We start from the raw sequence: 23,607 nt of genomic DNA, 5'->3' as shown, positions 1-23,607 counted from the left end.
AAATCGAACGCGCTCTGCACCGCGAGTGTCAGAATCCACCAGACGCCTGACAGAACAGACGTGTATTGAGGAACTTTTCATTTGATACTCAGACAAGGCGAAAACTCAGATAATTAACTGCAGTAAACTCATTTATACACCCTAGAGAGCGTTATTTACTGCTAATAAATGGAAAAAAGTATGTTACATGTTCCCGGTCCTTCCGGACAAAGAAGACCGCCATGTAGACAGAGGATAGGGCCTTCTCCTGGTTCTGGTACATTTGAATGTATTTTTAATGTTTGATTGATGTTGTTTAACCCTTGTGTTGCTGTTTCATACACACTGGGGTCATTTGGCCTCAACTTTCTCTCAGTTTCAGCAAATGGAGTGATTTTTTTAGTGACAAACTATTTTGACATATTTTGGGAAAAGGCTTTTGAATTAAAAAAAGTTTCAAAAAACTTAATTCGGGGCAAATTGGCTTTGTTTATGTTGTTGGCTGTTACGGGTTAAATGGCTTTATTTTTATACTGTCTGTTCAGGCATAACTAGAAGCTGTCTCAAATGAACATGCTGTTTTTATCTTTCAGTGGAAGCAAAATATGACCTGAAAGAAAATATTGGAGCTGGCTGCTACGGCAATGTCTATCGTGGTATCAGAAAAATGGACGGCAAACAGGTAAGTCTATTCACCCTAGTCCAGTTTAGAGGACATCAACTTTAGAGAAATCATGTTTGATTGCTCACTCATGTTTAATTCTACTTTTCATCCACAGTTTATCATCAAGTCGACTACTTCAGAAGTTGACAGCAATGTGGTAAGTCTGAAAACATCATGCGTGATTCATATTTGAAGCATCACAAAATACATTTAATAGATGAGTCTGTCTGCGGCTGTGGTTATACAAATATCTACTGATCATTTTGTGATTCACTGCTGTTTTCTGTTTATTTATGGTTATGATGGGAATTAATATGTGCTCTGCCGAGTTTTGATGCTGAAAATTTAACTCTGCAGTTTAACAGTGACTTTATATACATATAACAGAAAAAAGTAGTCACATGCCAATATTCAATAATTCAGTATATCATAATAATGAACATGCACAATAATGAATAATTATTATTTACACTTTTAGAGTGTCTTTTAAGATTATTTTATTCTGCAACATGTTGAACCCTTATTAAGCCATTTATTTTCAAACATGATGCTTTTCTCATGTTAATCTGGGCTACGACTTTGGGAATTCAGAGACTGTTTGTCTTTGGTTCGTTAACTCTGTGCAGTAAAGTCCTCTCGTTAACATCAGTTAATTTATCTAAAGTAGTTTAGTTTATACTTTATTATAGTGTTACCTATTATTGTACTTTATAATCTTTTTTTACATGTATTTAATAAGCAATACACTAGGTATTGTTGTAATCATACCTGATAAAGTAATCTGTTTCACAGCTCAGCTTAATATCTTGATAAAATCAAAGCTTCCGCAATTCATCACATTAAAATCTAATACCGTCTGAAGCCGAATTACCAGATTTTTACATCACAATTGACAAAACCAGTGCAGATAATAAACATCAAGCTCCCATAATGCATTTCAAAAGCATAAATAAACACACAGAAAAAAAACATGAATCACAAAATACGGAAAGCTGCTGATTTACAGATTTTCTTTTACAGTTATATTGAAAAACAGGATTACATGTTGTTGATATGCAGCTAATGTGCACTTTATCTTCAGCCTGGATATCCGTTACCCATACCAATCGAAGTGGCCATGATGACAATTGTGAGAGATCCCCCCAGCCCGCTGCTCATCAAGCTCCAGGAATGGTTTTTAGTTAAAGTGGAGAAATTGCCAAGAGGAGTAAGTGTATTTATACAGCACATTTCATGCACAATGCGCTGCAGGAGGGTTTGTCTCGTTTCTTATTGTCGTTTTAATTTTGTAAATTCAAATTCCTAAATCAAGAAGCATTTCTGGACATGTAAATAACTTTGTCTTGTTTTCAGAAAAGCTTGTGGGTTAATGATATGCCGGTGCGGTAAGCAAAATAAACTCATTTCTACTTTAAAATCTATCCTGAATGTAACTGGAAGCCAGTGTAAAGACTAGGCATGGGCCAATAACTGTTTTTAAGGTATGGAAAAGTCGAGGTTTTAAAACTGCCAAATTTTCTGTAATACCGTTGTGTGAGATATATTATTTACAGTTTTTTTAGGACAACGGTATCTCCAGCTGAATAAATATCCAAAAATGCTGTTTTAAATAGTAAAGAAATCAGTGTTTTTGAAACAAATGAGGGCCGCAGAAGTCAATTAATCTTTTGAATTATTTAGCCTGACATGTTTACTGCCAAAAAAATATTATAAATCTATTACAAAATAAAATATATTGTTTTCAGAGGGGAACAAGTTTGTCTTTTACCCAGACATTCAAAAAGACTACATATTAGAGCAGTAATCACAATACCGTGAAACCGTGATATTTTGATCCAAGGTTATCATACCGCCACAATCTAATACCGGCCCATGCCTAGTAAAGACTGACCTGAGGACTGCTGTCGTGTGCTTTATTTTAACTCATTGCATCTGCTTACAGAAAGTGTGTAAGACAATAATGTTGGTGATGGAGTATCTCGGCCCGTGCAGAACACTGGAGGATTTCCTGCAGAAGCACCAACACCTGGAGGAGAGAGTCGCGCGTACGCTTATCCTGCAGATTGTCAAAGCAGCGCAGGAGTGCTTGAGGCGGAAAATTTGTCATCATGATATTCATGATTGTAATATCCTCGTCATCGACCGGCCTCTGCAAATCAAGCTAATTGATTTTGGCTGTGGGATGCACATCTGTCATGGTAAGTCAGATTATTTCAGGAGGAAGCCGAAAAACATTCATTAGTCTCTGAGACTCAGTTGAATGGGGCTTTAGCTGAACTGCTTGCTCAACACTAAACCTCTCTTTCTGACAGATCCAAAGAAATACCCACCAGACACAAGGATATCTCCAAAGAAGGCGGTTAAAAACACAGTGAAGCAGCTGTTTGGCATCATGCGGGAAATAGAAAAACAATGTTCCAGCATACCTGAAGGTAAGAAGATGACTGGGACTGACACTGTTCATCCCTCCTGTTGACTTATGGGTCAGAATTGACCCTGGCCACATTTTACCAGCAGAAAAACCCAAAACAATGTTTTTCTTTATCTTGAGGTTTGGTGACGGTTTCTAAAATGAGGCCAACATTAGGAAAATATATATTATATTTTCATGAAGACTGAACATTAGGGCACAACAGGAGTCATTCAGGTCAATATTGAGCTGTGTGTGTGTGTGTCCACCATTAACTAACTTTCTCTTTTAAAATGTTACAGAATTCATGGCATTTATGAATACCTGCATTACCCTTGGGGATGATGATCAGAGACTGCAAACAGTGCAGCAGATTCTGGATCAGCCATGGCTAAAAAACCAATAAAAATAAAGACTGTTCTAGATATGTGTAGTTTATGCTTTCCACCCTGAAAGAGGACCTGTTTTAGAGGAGATTTTGGAGCATGAGGGGTTCAGCATGACGCAGAGGCTTTCAGCAGCAGGAAATGGTTTCATTCTTCCATGTTTGATGTTTGTCATTTGTTGTTTTCCGCTTCTGCTTCCCAAATTCCTGCGAGGGTTGCAGTCAGAGCTGCATGTAAATGAGGGCCAGTTGAAGCCGCCATTAGAGTGACGTCAGCTTTCCTCCTCACCTGATTGGTTGGAGGGAGGAGGTGTCAATCTAGAGCTAATAGACCAATGGGGAGGCTTCAGCCGGCCCTCATTTGCATGCAGCTCTGACTGCGACACTTGCGGGAGGAAGTGCAGAATGTGGGAAGCAGAAGTTATGAAGAGCTTTGAGAATGGTGGTCTTAATATGCTGGATTTCCGTACATTAAATAATACTGTCAAAATTAAATGGGACAAAAAATATTCTCTAAAATCCAACATCAATCTGGAACTTTATTCCAAATTACATATTTTCTTAATTTGGATGGCTTAATTGTTATTACTCTGTAACTATAATGCTGATAAAATACCAGCTAAATTATCTCAATTTCATAAACAAAATTTCTTAATCGATTCAATACTCCCATCCCCCCTAAAGAATTTGCTGTCGTATTTGATGCCATACCATCTGGAGTTATTAGGTTAGTCCAAGGCATTCTCTATCCTTCTACTTCCCCCCTTGAGACGCTTCTACTACAAAGGTAGGAAAATATAGTTTCTCTGCAACTTCTTCAAACAAATCAGTACATTTACATTTAGCAGACTTACACATGAGGACGAAAAAAGAAATTTACACAACTATAAGAGCAACAATGAATAAGTGCTTTAGGCAAGTTTCAGGTGTGTAAAGTGTACGAAGCAAAACATTAGTAAATTATTTATTTATTTTTTTGTAATACAGTTAGCGGTGGAGCCAGAGAGGCAATTGCAGATTAGGAAGAGAAGTGGAGACTAAATAGTTGAGTTTTTAGTGGTTTCTTGAAGACAGCGAGTGACTCTGCTGTTCTGATGCAGTTAGGGAGTTCATTCCACCAACTGGGCAGATTGAGCGCGAGAGTTCGGGAAAGTGATTTCTTCCCTCTTTGGGATGGAACCACGAGGCGACGTTTATTCACAGAACGCAAGTTTCTGGAGGGCACATAGATCTGCAGAAGTGAGAGCAGATAAGAAGGAGCGAAGCTAGAATTCGCTTTGTAAGCAAACATCAGAGCTTTGAATTTGATGCGAGCAGCAACTGGCAGCCAGTGCAAACGGATGAGCAGCGGAGTGACATGTGCTCTTTTAGGTTCATTAAAGACCACTCGTGCTGCTGCGTTCTGAAGCAGCTGAAGAGGCTTGATAGAGTTAGCTGGAAGCCCGGCTAGTAGAGAGTTGCAGTAGTCCAGTCTGGAGAGAACAAGAGCTTGAACAAGGAGTTGAGCTGCATGTTCAGATAGGAAGGGTCGGACCTTTCTGATGTTGTAGAGTGCGAATCTGCAAGATCGAGCAGTTCTAGAGATGTGGTCAGAGAAGTTTAGTTGGTCATCAATCGTTACTCCAAGGCTTTTCACTGTTTTGGAAACAGTAATGGTTGCCCCATCCATCTGCATTGAAAAGTTCTGATGTTATTTCCTAATGGAACTGTATCAGTTCCAAATGTGACTTTTTTTTATTTTATTGGAATTCTTTTGTTTCAGATATTGATTGAAGAAATCAAATATGGCTCATCCCAAATAGCTACTTAATTACAAATAAGATAATAGAAGTTTCATTTAGAACTATTCACCATACACACTCGGTCAATACTCTCTTAGTAAGATATAAAAAAGATATTGATATTAATTGTTCATTTTGTAAGCAACACAAAAAAAAAATGCCTAGTTCACTTATTTTGGCAATGCAGTTTTTCTAATTTGCTTTGAAACGATTTTTCTTTTTCTTATTAAGAATGTTGATAAAGATTTTTCCTTACTATGGGAAAATGTTTTGTTAATAATAAAACGGATGCTATACATAAAAAAATATATTTTTTTCTTAATCTTCTTATGTTATTAACAAAATTGTATATACATAAATGTACATTTTCAAACCAAAAACCCTTTTTAATATCTTGCTCACTGAAATGCAGCATTACTTTAAAACAATTTCTAACTCTTTTACAAAAAAATGCTTTAAAAACAACTGAAATGTGTCAATTATATAATCTTTTTCTTTAATATGTGATGTATATACCCCTACTGTTAATTTTTTTTGTTGTTTTCTTTTTTTAAAATGTTTTCTTTTTGTCTTTCCATTTTCTTTTTAATGTACTGTGATTGTATATTTTTACTTGTCTCATAATTTTAAAAAAATGTGGAAGCGGAAAACAGCATCATGTCAGAAAACAATGGAAGTATGAATTCCTGATGATCTGATTTGGTCACTGACCACATGTGTGCTGCTCTTCTATCATTTCTGTGAAACTGAGACTGTATGCAGAGCGGCCTGCGAACCCCATGGAGTGTGTTGAAGCTGTTTTCTGCTGATCAAACTGTAAACTATTGTCTTCAATAAACTGTATCTCTGACTCCTGCTCTTTGTTCATCACACCGGCTCCTTGCATTAACACAAGTCAAATCCTTCAGCGTAGTGATACGGCACTGTAATGCACTCAAAACATGCCTGAACTACTTTATCTGTGTGTTGATCTGACAATAAGTGTGAACACAACACAAAACAACACAGAGAAGATCTGTTTTACAGACTGCAGACTCAATTTAGCCTTTATAGAACAATATTGATGCGTCATGTAATGTTTAAAGCACATTGCCCTGCCATTTGTGTGACTATAATGTGAAATATAAGAGTGTGTTCACTGATATGAGTAATCCTACTATAATATCTACTGAACTAGCACCAGGGCTCTTTCAGTGTCTGACCAGCAAATGTTGAGCTTTAGCCAAAGAACAATGGTTAGAATGGAAATGTCTTCATTTCACAACAGTTTTTAACAACACTCAGAAAAGTTTTGTGGAAAACTAATGGAAACACACTTATGCTTCAGTTTGTGCTAGTGTTACATCTACACAGCACAGTACACTCAAATATAAGCTAATAAGTAAAATGAGCCAGCTAGTGTTCACTGAGTTAAAGAGACCCCTGGTGAAAATAAGTACATTGCAAGTATACTAACCAAAAGTTAACTTAATTTAAATATATTAAAAGTATTATTACCATACTTTTATATATGAAGAGTTCAGATGCAAAAACCTCTAAGCGCCATCTGAAATGTTCTTCTAAAACGACCATTTTTGTCAGCCTCCTATGTTTATGTTCAGTTATTTCCCTTTAAAGGCAATGTAAAAAATTATTCGTCACTATAAAAGTCAACTTACTGAGCCTACACACAGGAGTCGGAGAAAATTTTATTTATTTAGCATTTGATGTTAATATATTTAAGTATTATTTTAACTATGCATTGAACAATGAACTTATGTAAGAATGTGTCAAAGCACACTTTTAAAGCACAGTGTTAAATAAACAGTGTAAGTTTTCATTCATGCAATTCAGTTCATTACAGCCTTTAAAAAGTAATAAATGCATTAAAAGCCCATTTAAAGCATTTGTTACTGTATAAGAGATGTTGTTGATGCTGACAATAAATATCTATATTTAACATAAATATATATATATATATATACATATATATATATATATATATATATATATATATATATATATATATATATATACTCAATTCGTCTTTATTTCTCTAGCGCTTTTACAATTTAAATTGTGTCAAAGCAGCTTCACATAGAAGATTATAGTGTTTGAAACAGTGTCAGTTCAATTTTCAGAGTTTAAGTTCAGTTCAGTGTGGTCTAATAATTATTACTGAGAGTCCAAACACTGAAGAGCAAATCCATCGATGCGCAGCTCTACAGATCCTGAACCATGCAAGCCAGTGGCGACAGCGGCAGGGAAAACCCTTCACCAATTGGGGAAAGGTCAGAATAAAAAAAACCTTAAGAGAAACGTGGCTCAGTTGGGCACAACCATTTCTCCACTGGCCAAACGTCTTGTGCAGAGCTGCAGTCAAGGCTCTGGAGAAGCTGGACCTCAGCGAAGGCTCGTCTGTCCCTGGAGCGTCGCAGAAATCAGTCTCATGCTCTCCACTCCTCTATGATCACCACAGCAGCTGCTCAGGAAACGGCCTGGTCCAGGATTATGGAAACCTTGGGATCATCTTGTCGCTGGTCTTGGATCGAATCAGTGGCGCTTCATAGTCTAAGGGTCTCGGGATGAGTATACCCAGGTGGAAATAGAGAATAAAGAGAATAATTAGCGTAGCTGCTGTTCATAGTGTTTATAAACGAGATGCAGAAACCTGTGTGGAAACCTACTAAGTGATGCCCTGAGTGTATGCTTTGCTAAACAGATAGGTATTTAATCTAGTTTTGAACTGAGAGATTGTGTCTGAGCCTCAGACATTATCAGGAAGGCTATTCCAGAGTTTAGGAGCCATAAAGGAGAAGGCTCGACCTCCTTTACTCGACTTTGCTATTCTAGGTACTACCAGAAGCCCTGACTTTTGAGATCTTAAAGAGCGAGTTGGATTGTAGCGAGACAGAAGGTTGTTTAGATAAAAAGGAGCTAGATTATTTAGAGCTTTATAGGTGAGAAGTAATAGTTTAAATTCAATATGAAACTTAACAGGCAGCCAGGGTAAGGAGGATAACTTTGGGGTGATAGGGGATCATATTTTCTAGATCTGGTAAGAACTCTAGCTGCTGCATTTTGTACTAGCTGAAGTTTATTAATAGAGGATGCTGGGCAGCCAGCAAACAGAGCATTACAGTAATCCAGCCTAAAATTATATATATATATATATATATATATATATATATATATATATATATATATATATATATATATACATATATTATTGCATTACAGACATCCTGCAAAAATAACTTGAAAGAAAATCATCCAGATTTGAAATGACATGAATGTTAAATTTTTATTTTTAGGTGCACCATTATTTTATGTATAAGGTTAACATGAATGTTTTTTTTTTATTTGTGCTTAGCCAGGTCGTAAACCGCAATAAAGTTAGTTTGACGTTTGACATTAATTAGACATTCATTTATATGGTTAATTTAGTTTTTTAATCTGGAAATTAAACTTTGCAACATAAAGGGCGTATATTTATGCCCATCTGACATATTTTTGGCTCAAACTATAACAGGAGCAAATAATTTAATTGGTTTTAAATCGAATAAAACATCACAAACTGGAACAAAAATAATTCATTCATGAAAACAAAGACTGCTACTGAAAAAAAAAAACTGCTTAAACCAGCCTAGGCTGGTTGGCTAGTTTTAGCTAGTCAACCAGGCTGGTTTTAGAGGGGTTTTGGTTGTATTGGGTTAATCGAACTAGGACTCGAGTCCAGTTTTGATTGGACTCGGACATAACCTGGCCAGTCAGAGTCGTCAGAAAAGAATCGCCGTTTCAGAAAAGAAGCCGATGGGCAGATTTTGATTAAAGATCCACAAAACAAACTTTTCAGTGGATTCATTTGCACAGATTAACTTGTTTATTTTAAGACTAGCCATATGCTAGCAACATAAACATTGAACATTTTGATTTAATGCAGACTTTAAACGAAATATTCACCCAGATATGATAATTCTGTCGTCATTTACTCAATCTTCACTTGCTTCAAAACATGTTTGAGTTTCTTTTTTCTGTTAAACACATTTAGGCTAAACATTGCTAGACAGACTGCTAGACAATGACTTCCATAGTATTTTTTCCTGCCGATTTCTAGCATTATTCAGAATACATATTTTTGTTTAACAGAGGTAATAAATGTATAAATGTTCAATAAATAAATGGTGACAAAAGTTTTCTCTTGCTAGGAACTATCCCTTTAAGTGTCGTGCGCGCGGGACTTTTATTGTGAAGGCGCAGCGCTGCTGTGTTTCCGTGTTTAGTCAGCGTCGATCATCTGACGGCTTTAGTTCCTTTAAACGGAGTTTTGCAGTATTTTTTGGGAGTATTTAATCTGTTGAAGGGAGAGTTTAGGGTCCAGACATAAAGTCAACAGTGTTCTGCTGTTTTAAACGTACAATTCTTCACATTATGGGGCAGTTTCTTGTGTTTTGGTCGACCTTCCTGCTGATGTGCGTCGCGTTCAGTTTTTCTGAATCAGAATCAACAACAACACAACAACCTACAACTGCTCCACCTGTGCGCAAACGTACATTTTCATCTGCATCTGCTTCCTTTATTTTCATCCCATATTTCTATTCCATTGAGGTAAAGTTGGTGTTATAGCCGCAAATTCGTTCATTGCCAACTTGTGACTCGCTCCCTATGTTGTTTACCATGATACGTTACTTTGAATATTCGGTCAAAATCACATACAAGTATTACTTGAAAACAACATTAGCTTTGTATTTCCTGAGTGGACAGCTACAATGCCCATCGCAACAAACACAACAAGTTGTTTACTTGCATGAGCAGAAACGCAAGCTTAGTGAAAGCATGACTAAACATGGAGTTCATCACTTCTCTTCAGATATTTTCAGTAGAGTATGCAAACTTACCATCGGGTACCGCGTTCCCAGAAGCTTTTTAGTCACAATTTTTTGGCAACCTGCAAAGAGAGCATAAAGTCAAAACTTATTCAACCAGAGAGATGTCTGATCACACACACACACACACGCACGCACGCGCACACACACACACACACACACACACACACACTCACACACACACACACGCACGCATGCACGCACACACACACACACACACACACACACACACACACAAACACACACAAACACACACACACACACACACTCACACTCACACACACACACACACACACACACACACACACACACACACACACACACACACACACACACAAAGGAAAATTGAATGTTACCTTCTGGCCGTCAGATTTCCGTGTAGCCAGATAGACAGTGCCATGGTATCCCTCTCCCAGCTTCTTCCCAAGCACATATCTGTCAAGTAAAGATCCTGGAGAAAACATTTATGACATTTGCTCACTCCTGTTACTCTTCTGCTCAATCTAATCGTGAGAAAACTCTGTAAAACTCTGAAAAATAAAACAAAACCCTGCAGATTAGACAGAAAACATTACGGCAGAAGACAAACCTTAGCTGCTGTCTTTAGCTGAGCTGCTGTCTTTAGCTGAGCTGCTGTCTTTAGCTGAACTTCTGTCTTCTGCTGCAGTTTTGCTGCTGCCGCCATGTTGGATCTGGGCTGTTTTCACTCGTTTTGCAGCAACTGTGTCCTGATCCAGACATCCAGCCTTCCTCTTCAGTGCTCTTGGAGCTTCTGTGGATTCCAGTCAACAATGCATTATTAATGATCAGTTCTTTCATTAATTGGCATTTATTGTATTTGGGGATCTGTTCAAATGGCAGCAGTGCTACTAGTTTCCAGATGTTTTGTCATGAAGCTCTACTGAGAAATACTTTGCACAATACTGCATCATTCACAGGTTTAAAGGCACATTATGTGAGACTTTTATTATCAAAATCTCCAAAATCCACTAGAGGAGTGATTCATGAATGATCTCGCAGTGCATTATGGGACAGTGTAGTGTCCACTGGATGCACCCTTCAGAATCTCTCCAGTAGTAGTAGGTCATCTGGGTACTTCTCACATGCTGTTTGTCAAATACTGTGAGGTCAGACATACTACTCGGCTCACATACTGTCTTAATGTACTATTTAGTATGGAAGCGTGTGATTTTAGACACAGCCAGTGTGTGTGTTCATGCTAATGATCGTATTAGCAGTGTGGTGCAAAATGTCTTTATTTATAGTGCCCTGACCTTTTAATAGCAGGGAAACTGCTATAGAATGTCTCGTACCATCACAACGGTCAAGTATGTTTGACATGCTTTTCTCTTTATTTGCCACTTGCTTTTCTTTTCTTTTGCTGCCTGCTGTTCATTCATTCTATTTCTGCTCTGTTTGTTTAGCGAGGTTTTAATATGTTTGTGTTTTATTTGACAGCACAGAGCAGCATTATAACAGAAGCCCAACATTTATTTAGTCTGATAAAACAGCACACGTGATCACGAGCTGAAGAACCAGACGCGCTGGACTGTGGCATAATAAAAGCTCTGCTGCTTTGTGTCGTCGTGCACTGTGCCTTTAAGCTGACATATATATGCTCATACAACTGTAGAAGAGTAACGGTAGACTGACCTGAGCGGCTGTTCTCATCGCTGGACGTCTCTGCAGCTTTGATGCGTTTGCGCAGAGCGTATGGTTTGACTCCATCAGAATCACTCTGCAAATCATCATCCGCTTTCCTCTTCACTCCTCTTCCTCCTGATGTGGATTACAGTCAATAATGAATTATTAATAATCGATTATTTCAATATTGCCATTTATTTTACTCTGGGATTCAACAAATGGCAGCAGTGCTCCAGTTTTCCAGTCATTAAGAGTGGACTGACCTGAGCTGGACGCCTCTGTGTCGGCGTCTACACTTGTGTTCTCCAGCTCAGCAACTCTGATGCGTTTCCGGTGGGCAGATGGTTTACCTCCACCAGAAACACTCTGAAAAGCATCATCTGCTTTCCGCTTCACTCCTCTTCCTCCTAATGTGGATGACAACACAATGAACAATACACTCCTAATCTTAAGAATCATTTATTTTTTATGCCAGTAATGAAGCTTTTTCACGTTTGTTTTCAACTCTGAAAACTGGACTGACAGTTTCAATTTACTACAACTTCTATGTTAAGCTGCTTTGACACAATCTACATTGTAGAAAATAGTTTGGACTGTGGGGGAACCCATGCCAACATGGGGAGAACATGCAAACTCCACACAGAAACACCAACTGCCCCAGCCGAGGTTCAAACCAGCGACCTTCTATCTGTGAGGAGAACATGCTACCCACAGCACCACCGTGTCGCCCTATTTGAATGATTTTTTGGCACAAATAAAAGTGGATAATTTTCACACATACCGTGTATTTCTGCCAATTCAATTCAATTCAGCTTTATTTGTATAGCGCTTTTACAATGTAGATTGTGTCAAAGCAGCTTCACATAAATGGTCATAGTAACTGGAACAGTGTGGTTCAGTAACTGGAACAGTGTGGTTCAGGTTTTAGTGTTTAAGTTCAGTTCAGTTCAGTTTAGCTCAGTTCAGTGTGATATAATCATTACTGAGAGTTCAAACACTGAAGAGCAAATTCATCGATGCGTAGCTCTACCAATCCTGAACCATGCGAGGCAGTGGCGACAGCGGAGAGGGAAAAAAAACTTCACCTGATGGGAGTGAAGAAAAAAAACCTTGAGAGAACCAGACTCAGTTGGGCACGACCATTTTAATTTCTCCACTGGCCAAAAGTCTTGTGCAGAACTTCATTCGCCGTGGTTTATGCTGGAAGATGGCTTCAATGAAGACTCGTCTGTCCCTGGAGCGTCGCTGGAATCAGACACATGTTCTCCACTCCCTACGACCATCAGCGCACCAGCAGCTCAGGATATGGCCTGGTCCCAGATATGGAATCCTTGGGATCATCACGTCGCTGGTCTTGGATCCAATCAGTGACTCCGCCTAATCTGAGGACCTCGGGATGAGTATCCCCAGGTGAAAATAGAGAATAAAGAGAATAATTAGCGTAGCTGCTGTTCATAGTGTATATAAGCAAGATGCAGAAGCCAGTGTGGAACCCGCTAGGTGATGCATTGAGTGTATGCTTTACTAAACAGATAGGTCTTTAATCTAGTTTTGAACTGGGAGAGTGTGTCTGAGCCTCGGACGTTATCAGGAAGGCTATTCCAGAGTGTAGGAGCCATGAAAGAGAAGGCTCGACCTCCTTTACTTGATTTTGCTATTCTAGGTACTACCAGAAGCCCTGAATTTTGAGATCTTAAAGAGCGAGTTGGTTCGTAGCGAGACAGAAGGTTGGTTAGATAAACAGGAGCTAGATTATTTAGAGCTTTATAGGTGAGAAGTAATATTTTAAATTCAATACGAAACTTAACAGGCAGCCAGTGTAAGGAGGATAAAATTGGGGTGATATGATCATATTTTCTAGACCTGGTCAGAACTCTGGCTGCTGCATTTTGTACTAATTGAAGTTTGTTAATAGAGGATGCTGGGCAGCCAGCAAATAGAGCATTACAGTAATCCAGTCACGAAGTCATAAAAGCATGGACTAGCTTTTCTGCATCTGAGATGGATAGCATATTTCGTAATTTAGCGATATTTCTCAGATGAAAGACGGCAGTTTTTGTGACATGGGATATATGGTTTTTAAAAGTTAGATTGCTGTCTAATATGACACCCAAATCTTTTATAGTAGAGCTAAAGCTAACTTTGTATCCCTCTAATTGTAAATTGAGTTGCGAGATCTGCTGTGTGCAAGATTTAGGCCCAATAAGTGATAATTCTGTTTTGTCGGAGTTTAAGAGAAGAAAATTGTTGGTCATCCAGTCTTTGATGTCTTTGATACACTCAGTTAGTTTAGAAAGTTCAGACGTCTCGTCAGGTTTAGTTGAAATATATAATTGAGTATCATCTGCATAGCAGTGAAAGCTGATCCCATGTCTTCTAATAATGTCTCCCAGAGGTAGCATGTAAATTATAAACAGTAAAGGGCCTAAAACTGATCCTTGAGGCACCCCATACTTTACTGGGCAGATTTGTGAAGGCTGTCCATTAAGATTCACAAACTGGTAGTGGTCAGTTAAGTATGACTTAAACCATTGTAGAGCCTGTCCCTGGACACCTGTAGACTTTAAGCGATTTATGAGGATATTGTGGTCAATGGTATCAAATGCCGCACTAAGATCGAGTAAAACTAATAGCGAGACGCACCCTCGGTCAGCAGCTAAGAGTTGCAGCTTGCCTCTGTATTATGAATTTTAAGTGATGAAACTGTAGAAAAGTGTGATTCTGTAACGGGAGACTGACCTGAGCTGCTGTTCTCATCGCTGGACGTCTCAGCAGCTCTGATGCGTTTCCGCAGTGCATAAGGTTTACCTTCACCTAAAACACTGTGAAAATCATCATCCGCTTTCCTCTTCACTCCTCTTCCTCCTGATGTGGATTACAGTCAATAATGAATTATTAATAATCGATTATTTCATTAATTGGCATTTATTTTACTCTGGGATTTAACGAATGGCAGCAGTGCTCCAGTTTTCCAGTATTTCTCCAGTCATAAAGAGTGGACTGACCTGAGCTGGACGCCTCTGTGTCGGCGTCCACTCTTGTGTTCTCCAGCTCAGCAACTTTGATGCGTTTGCGCAGTGCATAAGGTTTACCTTCACCTAAAACACTGTGAAAATCATCATCCGCTTTCCGCTTCACTCCTCTTCCTCCTAATGTGGATGACAACACAATGAACAATACACTCTTCAGAATATAAAGATTGAGAAAATCCCCTTTAAAGTGCCCGAATTAAGTTCAAATCAACATCTGAGTTCTGACATGTTTACAGTAGAAAGTGTTCAACTTGATGGAGCATGATCATAATATAATATTGTATTGATTTTGGCCATAATAGATAAATCAATCACTTTGATCCAGACACTGTATTGTTGCCTAGTGGCCAAAATCTCCGCATGCTCACTGGATTTAGCAGCTAACTGAGTGAAACACTTTGCACCCTGCTTCATGTTTCAGAATCTTCAGTGGTGATAAATGTATGGTGCTGAAGCTGTACAAGTTTTGATGGAGACACACCTGAGCTGGTTTTCTCTTGATAGCTGCTCATCTCTGTGTCTCTTGTGTTCTCCAGCTCTGCAACTCTGATGCGTTTCCGCAGAGCGTATGGTTTGCCTTCACCTAAAATACTGTGAAAATCATCATCCGCTTTCCTCTTCACTCCTCTTCCTCCTACTGTGGATTAAAACACAACGAACAATAAACTCTAAATCTCAATCTTGATTTTTATTGTCAATATTTCATAAAAAAATCCTAACATTGAGAAAAAATCACCTTTTAAATAGTCAAATTAAGTTCTTAGCGGTGCAGATTATAAATATCAAACACTCAGATTTACAGCAGCAAGTTTGTAAATAATTTCATGCTTCTGTCATATTTCAGGCCCGTAGCCAGAGTGTGGGGGGAGGGGATAGTACAGAATTTGTCCTATACATAACCTCATTTGTCCTATTTTGGCTGCTACACCATCATAAATTGTGAAAATAACCTGTTGAAAAAAGCCGAATCATCTGTTGACGTCACATCAGTGTGACTTCAGCTAATCAGTATGCAAACTAATATTTTTCATGAGTCAAACATCCTCATCCAGCAAGACAACATACAATATGACAAAAGTGAAGTCATCTTTCACTACAAGTAGCCCAACGTTTATTCTGAATCTTGGACCTTATTCTTGAAGAAGAAAAAAAACACTATGAAGGTTTTGAAGCCAAAAGCGGCCCATGTTCAAGGTAATATTAATACTAATTGGGCTATTTTTGTTATCCATAAACCTTCAAAAAGTGAAGCTCTGCATTATTAATATTATTATGTTTTAGAAGGACAAATTTTGACTGAGGAAAGTTCAATGTGCTTGCCAGTTTATTTTCTCAATAAATGACAAAAGACCACATTTTTTTCATTTAAAACTTTAACTCTTTTTTTTAAATTATATATGATATCCTCTTAAGGGCCAAGATGTTTTTTACATGCATTTTTTTTATTTCTCTTTGCTATTTGGGCTTAATGGAACCTAATTAGAATAAAAATCTAAGTATCATCTTTTGATATGATGTACTTTTAGAGAAACATGGTGTCCATATATGTGGACTCGTGGTCTGAATTTACATAAAACCCTTTCCTGAATGTTTTTGAATGCATATATAACATAGCAACATGACTACCAGAGAGTAAAAACAAAATTTTCCCCCCATTTCTGAAAGTTCAGAATAGGGTTTGGGACATTTCATATGCTGAAAACAGTTGCAGGATGACAATGTATGCCTGTAAGAAAATATAAAACATTCAAAGTATTTTAAATAGCCACTTCTCCCTTTAAGTAATCGATACAGAACTCCTATTAGTAAAACAAATCAGTTTAAACTTTCATTCATCCCCTCAGCTGTAACGTTTTTGAATTTAGGGTAGAATTTTGTATTGTATTATGTGCTTTGAGTATTATGTGTGACATGCGTGTATGCTGCAACCAAATCGCCTTCGGGAAATGTATAAAGACTACTTGACTGACTGATGATGATGGACATTCAGACAGCAGTAACGTCACCCCTCAACTGCAAAACGTTTCTCTACAGACAGTGATAACCCAGATGAGAAATTCTACAACAGAAATCAGCTAAAGCTAATGAGTCCCTGTCATCTGAGTCACTTTGCTGATCTTCAAACTCCCGCTTTAATCAGCTGTGGTTTTCTTTCTGTCCAATGACAGTGCGCGTTTCATACAAGCGAAAGAGGGTTTAGCTCAACTTGAAGTGAAAGTTGATTTTGGTGCTTGACTGGTTGCAATTTGTTGATTGAATGAACAGCAGGCAGCAAAAGAAAAGAAAAGCAAGTGGCAAATAGAGAGAAAAGCATGTCAAACATACTTGACCGTTGTGATGGTACGAGCCATTCTATAGCAGTTCCCCTGCTATTAAAAGGTCGGGCACTATAAATAAAGACATTTTGCACCACACTGCTAATACGATTTTTGCCATACGCTTATTTCACGCAGTCACCATTTTGAAGAACCAAAGCGAGGCTGCAGTGGGAAGAAACCCAGAAGTATAAGACCAGAACTGTAAACATTGCATTGACAACACAAACCTCAAGCTGTTGCTGATATTTCAAAATGCAGAAATAGTGTGTAAACATCACTTTAATATCATTCAGTGAGTTTAATGTAACCCATTAAAAGCAGATTAGGCATCAAACAACATCACAGTCTCTTTAAGAGTAACACACTCAAGAACTCCTAGACTTCAGTTCATGGCAGCAGGTAAACACTGTGGGGGCTTGCCTGCTTCAGCCTATGTAACCCGGTGAGTTGACAGGTGGGCAAATCGAAGCTGGTTTTTAATAAAACAAATATAATCTGCATATAATAAATAATATTGGTAAAGATATTTGCGAATTGCTGCACATCCTGTGTGTATTAAGCAATGTTTAAGCAATACGCACAACTGACTCGCTCTGCGCTGGACTTTAGACCTCCTCTCAGCTGGTCTATTGAACAGTTTAGTTCCTCAAAATAGCAACGTGCCAACAATGCGCCTCAGCACACCTCCTTTTTTAGAGCAGTACGCAAATGTATTTGCTATTTAAACAGCGTGCTGCAAAATGTCAAAATGTCCAGCTGAAACTAGCAAACAACAGTTGCATCACACCTTAAACCGGGTGTATGACAGGGCCCAGACACACGAACACTGAAGCGTGAAGCAGCCACGAAGATCATTCGAGTCATCAAGTGGATCCCTCATCTGTGTTTGCACTCAGTAAACAGCGGTGGGTGAACTGATGACCTTCACGGCCAGTCATTTCTGTTTTATTAACTTGAGTTTGATAAATGGCATCTAAAATGTGTTTGGGAAAGGTTAGCTAACTAGTGGCATTTTCCTTAGCTGAAAATGAGCTCTGACATCCCTTTTTATTTTCACTGTTCATTCAGAACGGACCTTTGGGTCACTCAGAAGGCAGTGAAATGATAAATTTGTGTCACGTTCTCTTCCCTGATAAGATATACAGCCAAGTGCACAACGTTCCTAGTAACTCCAAGCAATACTTCTGGATTTCTTCCCATTTTCTTCCTATTCGATTTCACTTTTAAAAATGGCGGTCGCGTCAAATCCCTCTACTCTTGCAGATTTTGAGATTAGGGAGCATAAAGAAAATTGTGTCTGAAACACTGCCTGAGTGATCCTACAGCTATGTTTTTGGGGGCTGATGCTCCTGGTAGGGTTTGCCATGGCAAAAACGTTTTAGGTGACAGGTCAGGCTACAGGTATGTGCCAAAAACATTGGAATAATTTGTTTTAAAAAGTTTAACTTATGTGTTATTAGTTCACAACACACAAAATGAAGTATTTCAATCTTTTGTTTCAATTTAAATGATTATGGATAAACATGAAAAAACTCAAATCCAGTATTTCACAAAATTAGCATATTTCATTTGACCAATAAAAAGGATCTTAAACACACGCTGGCCTTCTGAAAAATGTGTTAATGTACTGTATTATGTCCTCAATATGGAGGCGATTGGCCTTCGACAAAGTTGAGGTACTATTGTAGCCCAAGTTGCTTTGATATCGGCCTTCAGCTCGTCTGCATTTCGGGGTCTGTTCCCTCACCTTCTTCTGTCATGTTCAAGGTCCCGAAAGGTAAATAAGAATATCTGTAAATTAGTGCATGTGACATCAACAGTTCAACAGTAATACATTTGATTCACAACCTGTAATCAAAACTGCACACCTGAAGTAATTCTGACCTACGCTGTTAATGCTGTAGAGGGGACTCTTTCCTCTTTTGTCTGCACCACAGATGAACAATCGGTCTTCGATCTCTGCTAACATTACTGCACAACAGAAATGACGTTGTAATTAAAGAAATCTGATCTGAAATTCCTCTTCGAAATTATTATGACCTGTTAGCTACTGTCTTTGCGTAGGGCACCAGAGTCTGTGCCTGCTTCCCCAAAGAAAGTAACCTTTAGTCTCGATTTAGGGGAAGCTTTCTTTTGACGTTGCCACTGCTGCATGCCTCTGTGTAGTTAACACAATATATTAGTGCAAACAGTTTTAATAAAGTTCAAGCAGTTTTCAGTCAATTAATTTTACGTATTTGTGAGGCTTACAGCTGCTTAAAGGTTTAGTTCACCCAAAAATTGAAATTCTGTCATTAATTATCTACAAATGAAGATATTTTGCATTTAATCCAAGAGCTTTCTAATCCTCCCATAGATAAATCGTTGAATAAAGTTATTTTTGTTTAGCTTCATATAATTATAATTGAACAACTTAAGTCACATGAACTTATTTTGACTATTGTGGCGAGTCAGAGGAAAAACACATACACAAAGCGTTGGTGTTACAAACAGGTCTCCGGAGGGTGATTTATTTATATAGTGAAGTACGTAAAATGAGATGAATATGGTGCTCTTCAGTGGATAGGTGCTCTGGTGCTCCAGGGAGAATGTGAGTTTGAGTGAGAGTTCTGGTGAAGGATCGGTCAACTGCTGGAGTCCGCTAGAGAGGAGAGACAGAGAGACACAGACATTAGCACAGGGAGTCATTAGCTGCGTTTCCACTATCGCGCCTAAAGCGAGCAAGTCAAGGCCAGTCGCGTTTCCACTGTCATTTCCGGGGCCTAATCGGGCCAAAGCGGGGCTTTCTTGGGGCCAGCGGCCGGCCTTATTAGGCCCGCCAAATACCTTGGGCCAGGCCCAGTTTGGCTAATCGGGAGGACCGGGAGAATTCCCGGTGGGCCGGTCCGTTTTTTGGCCGCGAGGGCCGGTGTCCCTAGCTCCAGAATCTGTTGCTCTCAGCAGTCACACTTTTTAAATTAATTTATTTACTTACTTGACTACAGTCTTCTTATTGATTATTTTACCGCAGCTCTGCTCTGCCTACAGGTTAATGATGATATTACTGATGAGTCAGTCCTTCATATACAACAGTTGTGGTCCAGTGGTTAGCACGTTAGATTACGACGCTGCCGATCCGGGTTTGATTCTTGTCTGAGTATGTTTTTTTTTTTTTTTAATTATAGTTTTATTGTTAAGACATATAATACTGTTAGGGTTTTTGAACATTTAAAGTTCTAAAGCAGCTGTTTTCTCAAAAAAAAAAAAAAAAAAAAAAAAGATGTGATAGTGTAATTAGAAACTGAATTGGAAATGACCTTATTTTAATATAGTCAGTCGTGAACTGCGGTGGGCCGGTCTAAGGCTTAAAACTCCAGGGCTGAAAAAGAGTCCCACTCCGGCCCTGCCTTGGGCCAAGGAGGGCCCGCTGGGGCTTCGGGCGGAGTGAAAGGAGAGGCGGGCAGTTTTCTGGTTGCACATGAGCACATGCGCCAAACAAATAAAGAAATAAGGGAAAGAAAACATCTAGCCTTATAGTCTGGGATCTTTTTGCGTATGATCACCCTTATGTTTCCCTTTTAAAATGTAAGGCTGCTGCATAAAATAATAAAGTAGTTTAAATTTATAGTGACGTTCTTTGCTGCGTCCCCCTTTATGTTTCAATAACGCATAATAATCTTTACACCATATTAAAGATACAGCAGACAGTAAAGGTTTTCCAGAGTTTTTGTCAAGGGTAAAATGTTTGTTTGTGCGCGTTTAAATGCCTGTATGTGTGTGTGAGACCGGGCAAGAGCGCTCCTTCACAGCTCTGTTATGCCGCGAGCGGCTTTTTTCTGTATTTATTTTGGAGATAATACACAATATAAATACAACAGAAAGACATAAAACTTAACAAATTACATGCCCACTTTCATAGACTTTAAACAATATAGTGTCATATCTAGATAAAATAGCCTAAGCTATATTGAAATATAATTTAAAGAATTACAAATATCGGATATATATATATATATATATATATATATATATATATATATATATATATATATATATATATATATAAATCGCATTAAATAAATAAACCAATATAAAATAAACAAAAGCTAGCTATATGTAGGTAGCCTATATACAATACATAAATCAAACCGTTTTAAAGCCACTTATATCCTAACTTTCATTTTACAAAGACCTGTCTGGAAAAAAAAGATTTTCGATATTTTCTAAAAACAATTAACACCGGAGAAGGTTTGAAATATTATTTATAAAGTATTTGGTTGCGATGATATTAATCAAATCGCGCAAACAGAGCATCATTTGGGTAAGTGAAAGCAGAATCTTTCCTACCTTTTTTTCTGTCACTCAGTCCTGCGCAGCGCTCGCTGCTTTAAACGCATCGGGGGAAAGTCCAAACACAAAATGTGTTCTTTATCCTCAAACAACTGTTTATGTTTTTATATGATGTGGTTAAATTTATAAATGAAACTTTAAATGAAGAGCTTTAGTGAATAGCTGCCGAGCGCAACAAATATGGCTATATTTTATTAGGCTACTCGCTCTTGTGCCGGAAACACTTAACACGATGTCTATCAAAACGAGGATGTTATAAAATACATGCCATATCGAGTTATAAACGAGAATTTCTGTGGCTTTATATTATGGATGTGTGCGCTCTCTGTGTTGGGTCCCTCCGTTAGTGGCGAGAGCACTCGATGCACAATGCCAACAGTCGGTCGGCGACTAAAATGTAATGAATGGAAATACACAGGTCTGTGCGTATAGACATTTCATGTAATGCTGTACAGTAACGTGTTATTTGTTTGTTTCGGTTGTCTTCATTTTAATGGTTTCGTTTCGTGATAATTCTATGGTGTGCTTTATCTGCCTGTCCTGATTCCCACTGAAGTGGGCGGGTTGTGTGACGTTTGATTCGGGGACGTTCTGTGGGCGGTGTTTGCGTGACGCGCTGTGAGTGAAGAAGATTTTATTCTCTCTGTATGAAGTATTTTCTAAGTGTAAAGCAGTTAATTTTCTCTTCACAAAATGTATGTAGTGTTTGCAGCAAACATGCCAGCCTGTGTTAAAAATACAGTGATATGTCTGTGTAAGATGAGTATGCCTGCACAGGAGCAACACAGAGACTTCAGAATGCTCTGGGGTCTGCTCTGCTCTTTCTCGGCTTTATTATGGAGAATAAAGTCTATTTTCTGATATTCAAAACCTCTGGTCTGATAATTTGTAATTGATGAGAAGTCAATATTTACGACATGAGCTACTAGCCCGACAGTGGAAACGCGACATGATTTCGGTCTCATTTCTCAACCTCCCGGGCTATTGGCCCGGCCCGGCCCGGCCCGATTAAAGCCCTGGCTCGCACTGGCCCGATAGTGGAAATGCGGCTATTGAGTGAAATGAAGCTCGTCTTCCTTGTGTTTGGGGATGGCTTATACGAGTGTCTGCTGATGAGCTCCAGCTGGGATCGATCCGTGCTGATTAAGTGACAGCTGGGGTGAATCCGGGACCAAGGCGACGTGGCATCAGCATACTCGCCACTAGGATTGGGTACCGAAACCTGCTAGGTAACCGATACGTACCATTATTAAATCAGCGTATGAATTTCAGTGCCTAATTTTGGTGCTGCAGCAAGGACGTTACGCCTGTTTCACACCACAAGCGAAAGTAGCGCATGAGCAGCGCGTATGGAGAGCAGAAGCAGCACACAGCCGTTTGCCTTTCACACCAGCTGCGTCTGCAGCGCGCAGCTCTCCGGCAGCTGCTGCAGAGATCAATCTATCTCTATGTCTATTCTATCTAGTTATGAACAGCTCTCGGGTGGAATAACTTGAGTGAACATAAAACAAAGCCGAGTAAAACTTTCTTCCTCAGTTTCAGCAGCACAGCACAGCACACAGCGAGCTCACATCATCCAGCATGCGTGTCGAACTACACTACCCACAATACACTTCGCTATGGACTACAACTCCCGTAAATAGCTAGTCTTAAATCGACCACTCCCCTCTCCTGCAACACTAGCGTGCAACTTAAGCAAAACTGATACTAAAATTGTTTTACATTTGGTTTTGTAGTTCGGGCCTAAATAAATGTTTGTTGCAGTTTTTTATCGTTTTAAGTTCATTTGAATGACTATATATAAATCAGTTGATATTTTTAACGCATTTATTGAGTAAAATTGCTACTTTTTACTGTCATTCAATGTGTTTAGGTCATTATTAATGCACGAAATAAACAATAAAAAATAGCACTTATTATTACTCCAGAATAATTATTTTTTAGGAAACAGTGTAAACACTTTCAGAAACATTATTGTAAATGAATGGGAGGGCAAAATAAATCGACTTCAGCTGTAGGCCTGTTAAAGTTTACAGGTGCAGCAATGTGCCTTGATGTACTTGAATGCTAGAAATGTGTTCTCCAACACCCGTATAACGTTACTTGTCAAATAAATAAACAAGGAAGATTATTTTGAGTTTAAGTTATTTAATTATCTTGTTTATGAAGACTGCAGAGTGATGCATGAACAAAAATGACT

At 38.6% G+C, this 23,607-nt stretch overlaps 2 protein-coding genes across 7 annotated transcripts in view; one reads left to right on the top strand and one right to left on the bottom strand.

The window, feature by feature from the left end:
* LOC147840358 (uncharacterized) overlaps positions 1–23,607 on the bottom strand; it is a 71,890-nt gene that overhangs the window by 47,390 nt on the left and 893 nt on the right. The window contains exons 2-6 of one of the 3 annotated variants that reach the window (XM_087287479.1): positions 18,963–19,236; positions 18,826–18,869; positions 15,242–15,397; positions 14,734–14,877; positions 12,172–14,593 (exon numbers count right to left, since the gene is read on the bottom strand). In XM_087287479.1, coding sequence (XP_087143605.1) covers positions 14,385–14,593; positions 14,734–14,877; positions 15,242–15,397; positions 18,826–18,838 — 522 coding nt within the window. In that variant the 5' untranslated portion in view covers positions 18,839–18,869; positions 18,963–19,236 and the 3' untranslated portion in view covers positions 12,172–14,384. Of the gene's footprint in view, positions 1–12,171; positions 14,594–14,733; positions 14,878–15,241; positions 15,398–18,825; positions 18,870–18,962; positions 19,237–19,547; positions 20,392–23,607 lie in introns of those variants that run through there. The other 2 variants (XM_087287477.1, XM_087287480.1) reach the window with 2 other exon arrangements.
* LOC141378270 (serine/threonine-protein kinase pim-2-like) lies at positions 25–6,069 on the top strand. 4 transcript variants are annotated; one of them, XR_015511761.1, is made up of 8 exons: positions 25–256; positions 573–661; positions 759–800; positions 1,725–1,850; positions 1,997–2,028; positions 2,586–2,841; positions 2,956–3,075; positions 3,356–6,069. XR_015511761.1 is itself a non-coding variant. In XM_087287468.1 (7 exons), exons 1-7 carry the CDS (start codon positions 169–171, stop codon positions 3,457–3,459), a joined length of 825 nt encoding a protein of 274 aa, XP_087143594.1. In that variant the 5' UTR covers positions 25–168; the 3' UTR covers positions 3,460–6,069. The 4 variants fall into 4 exon arrangements, 3 of the variants coding, with proteins under 3 accessions (XP_087143594.1, XP_087143596.1, XP_087143595.1); XM_087287468.1 differs by lacking the exon at positions 1,997–2,028; XM_087287470.1 differs by lacking the exon at positions 1,997–2,028 and having other exon boundaries at positions 1,664–1,850.

This window comes from Danio rerio, chromosome 16, assembly GCF_052040795.2.
Source record: "Danio rerio strain M-AB ecotype USA chromosome 16, GRCz13ab, whole genome shotgun sequence".
NCBI lineage: Eukaryota > Metazoa > Chordata > Actinopteri > Cypriniformes > Danionidae > Danio > Danio rerio.
This window is presented reverse-complemented; position numbering and strand designations above follow the sequence as displayed.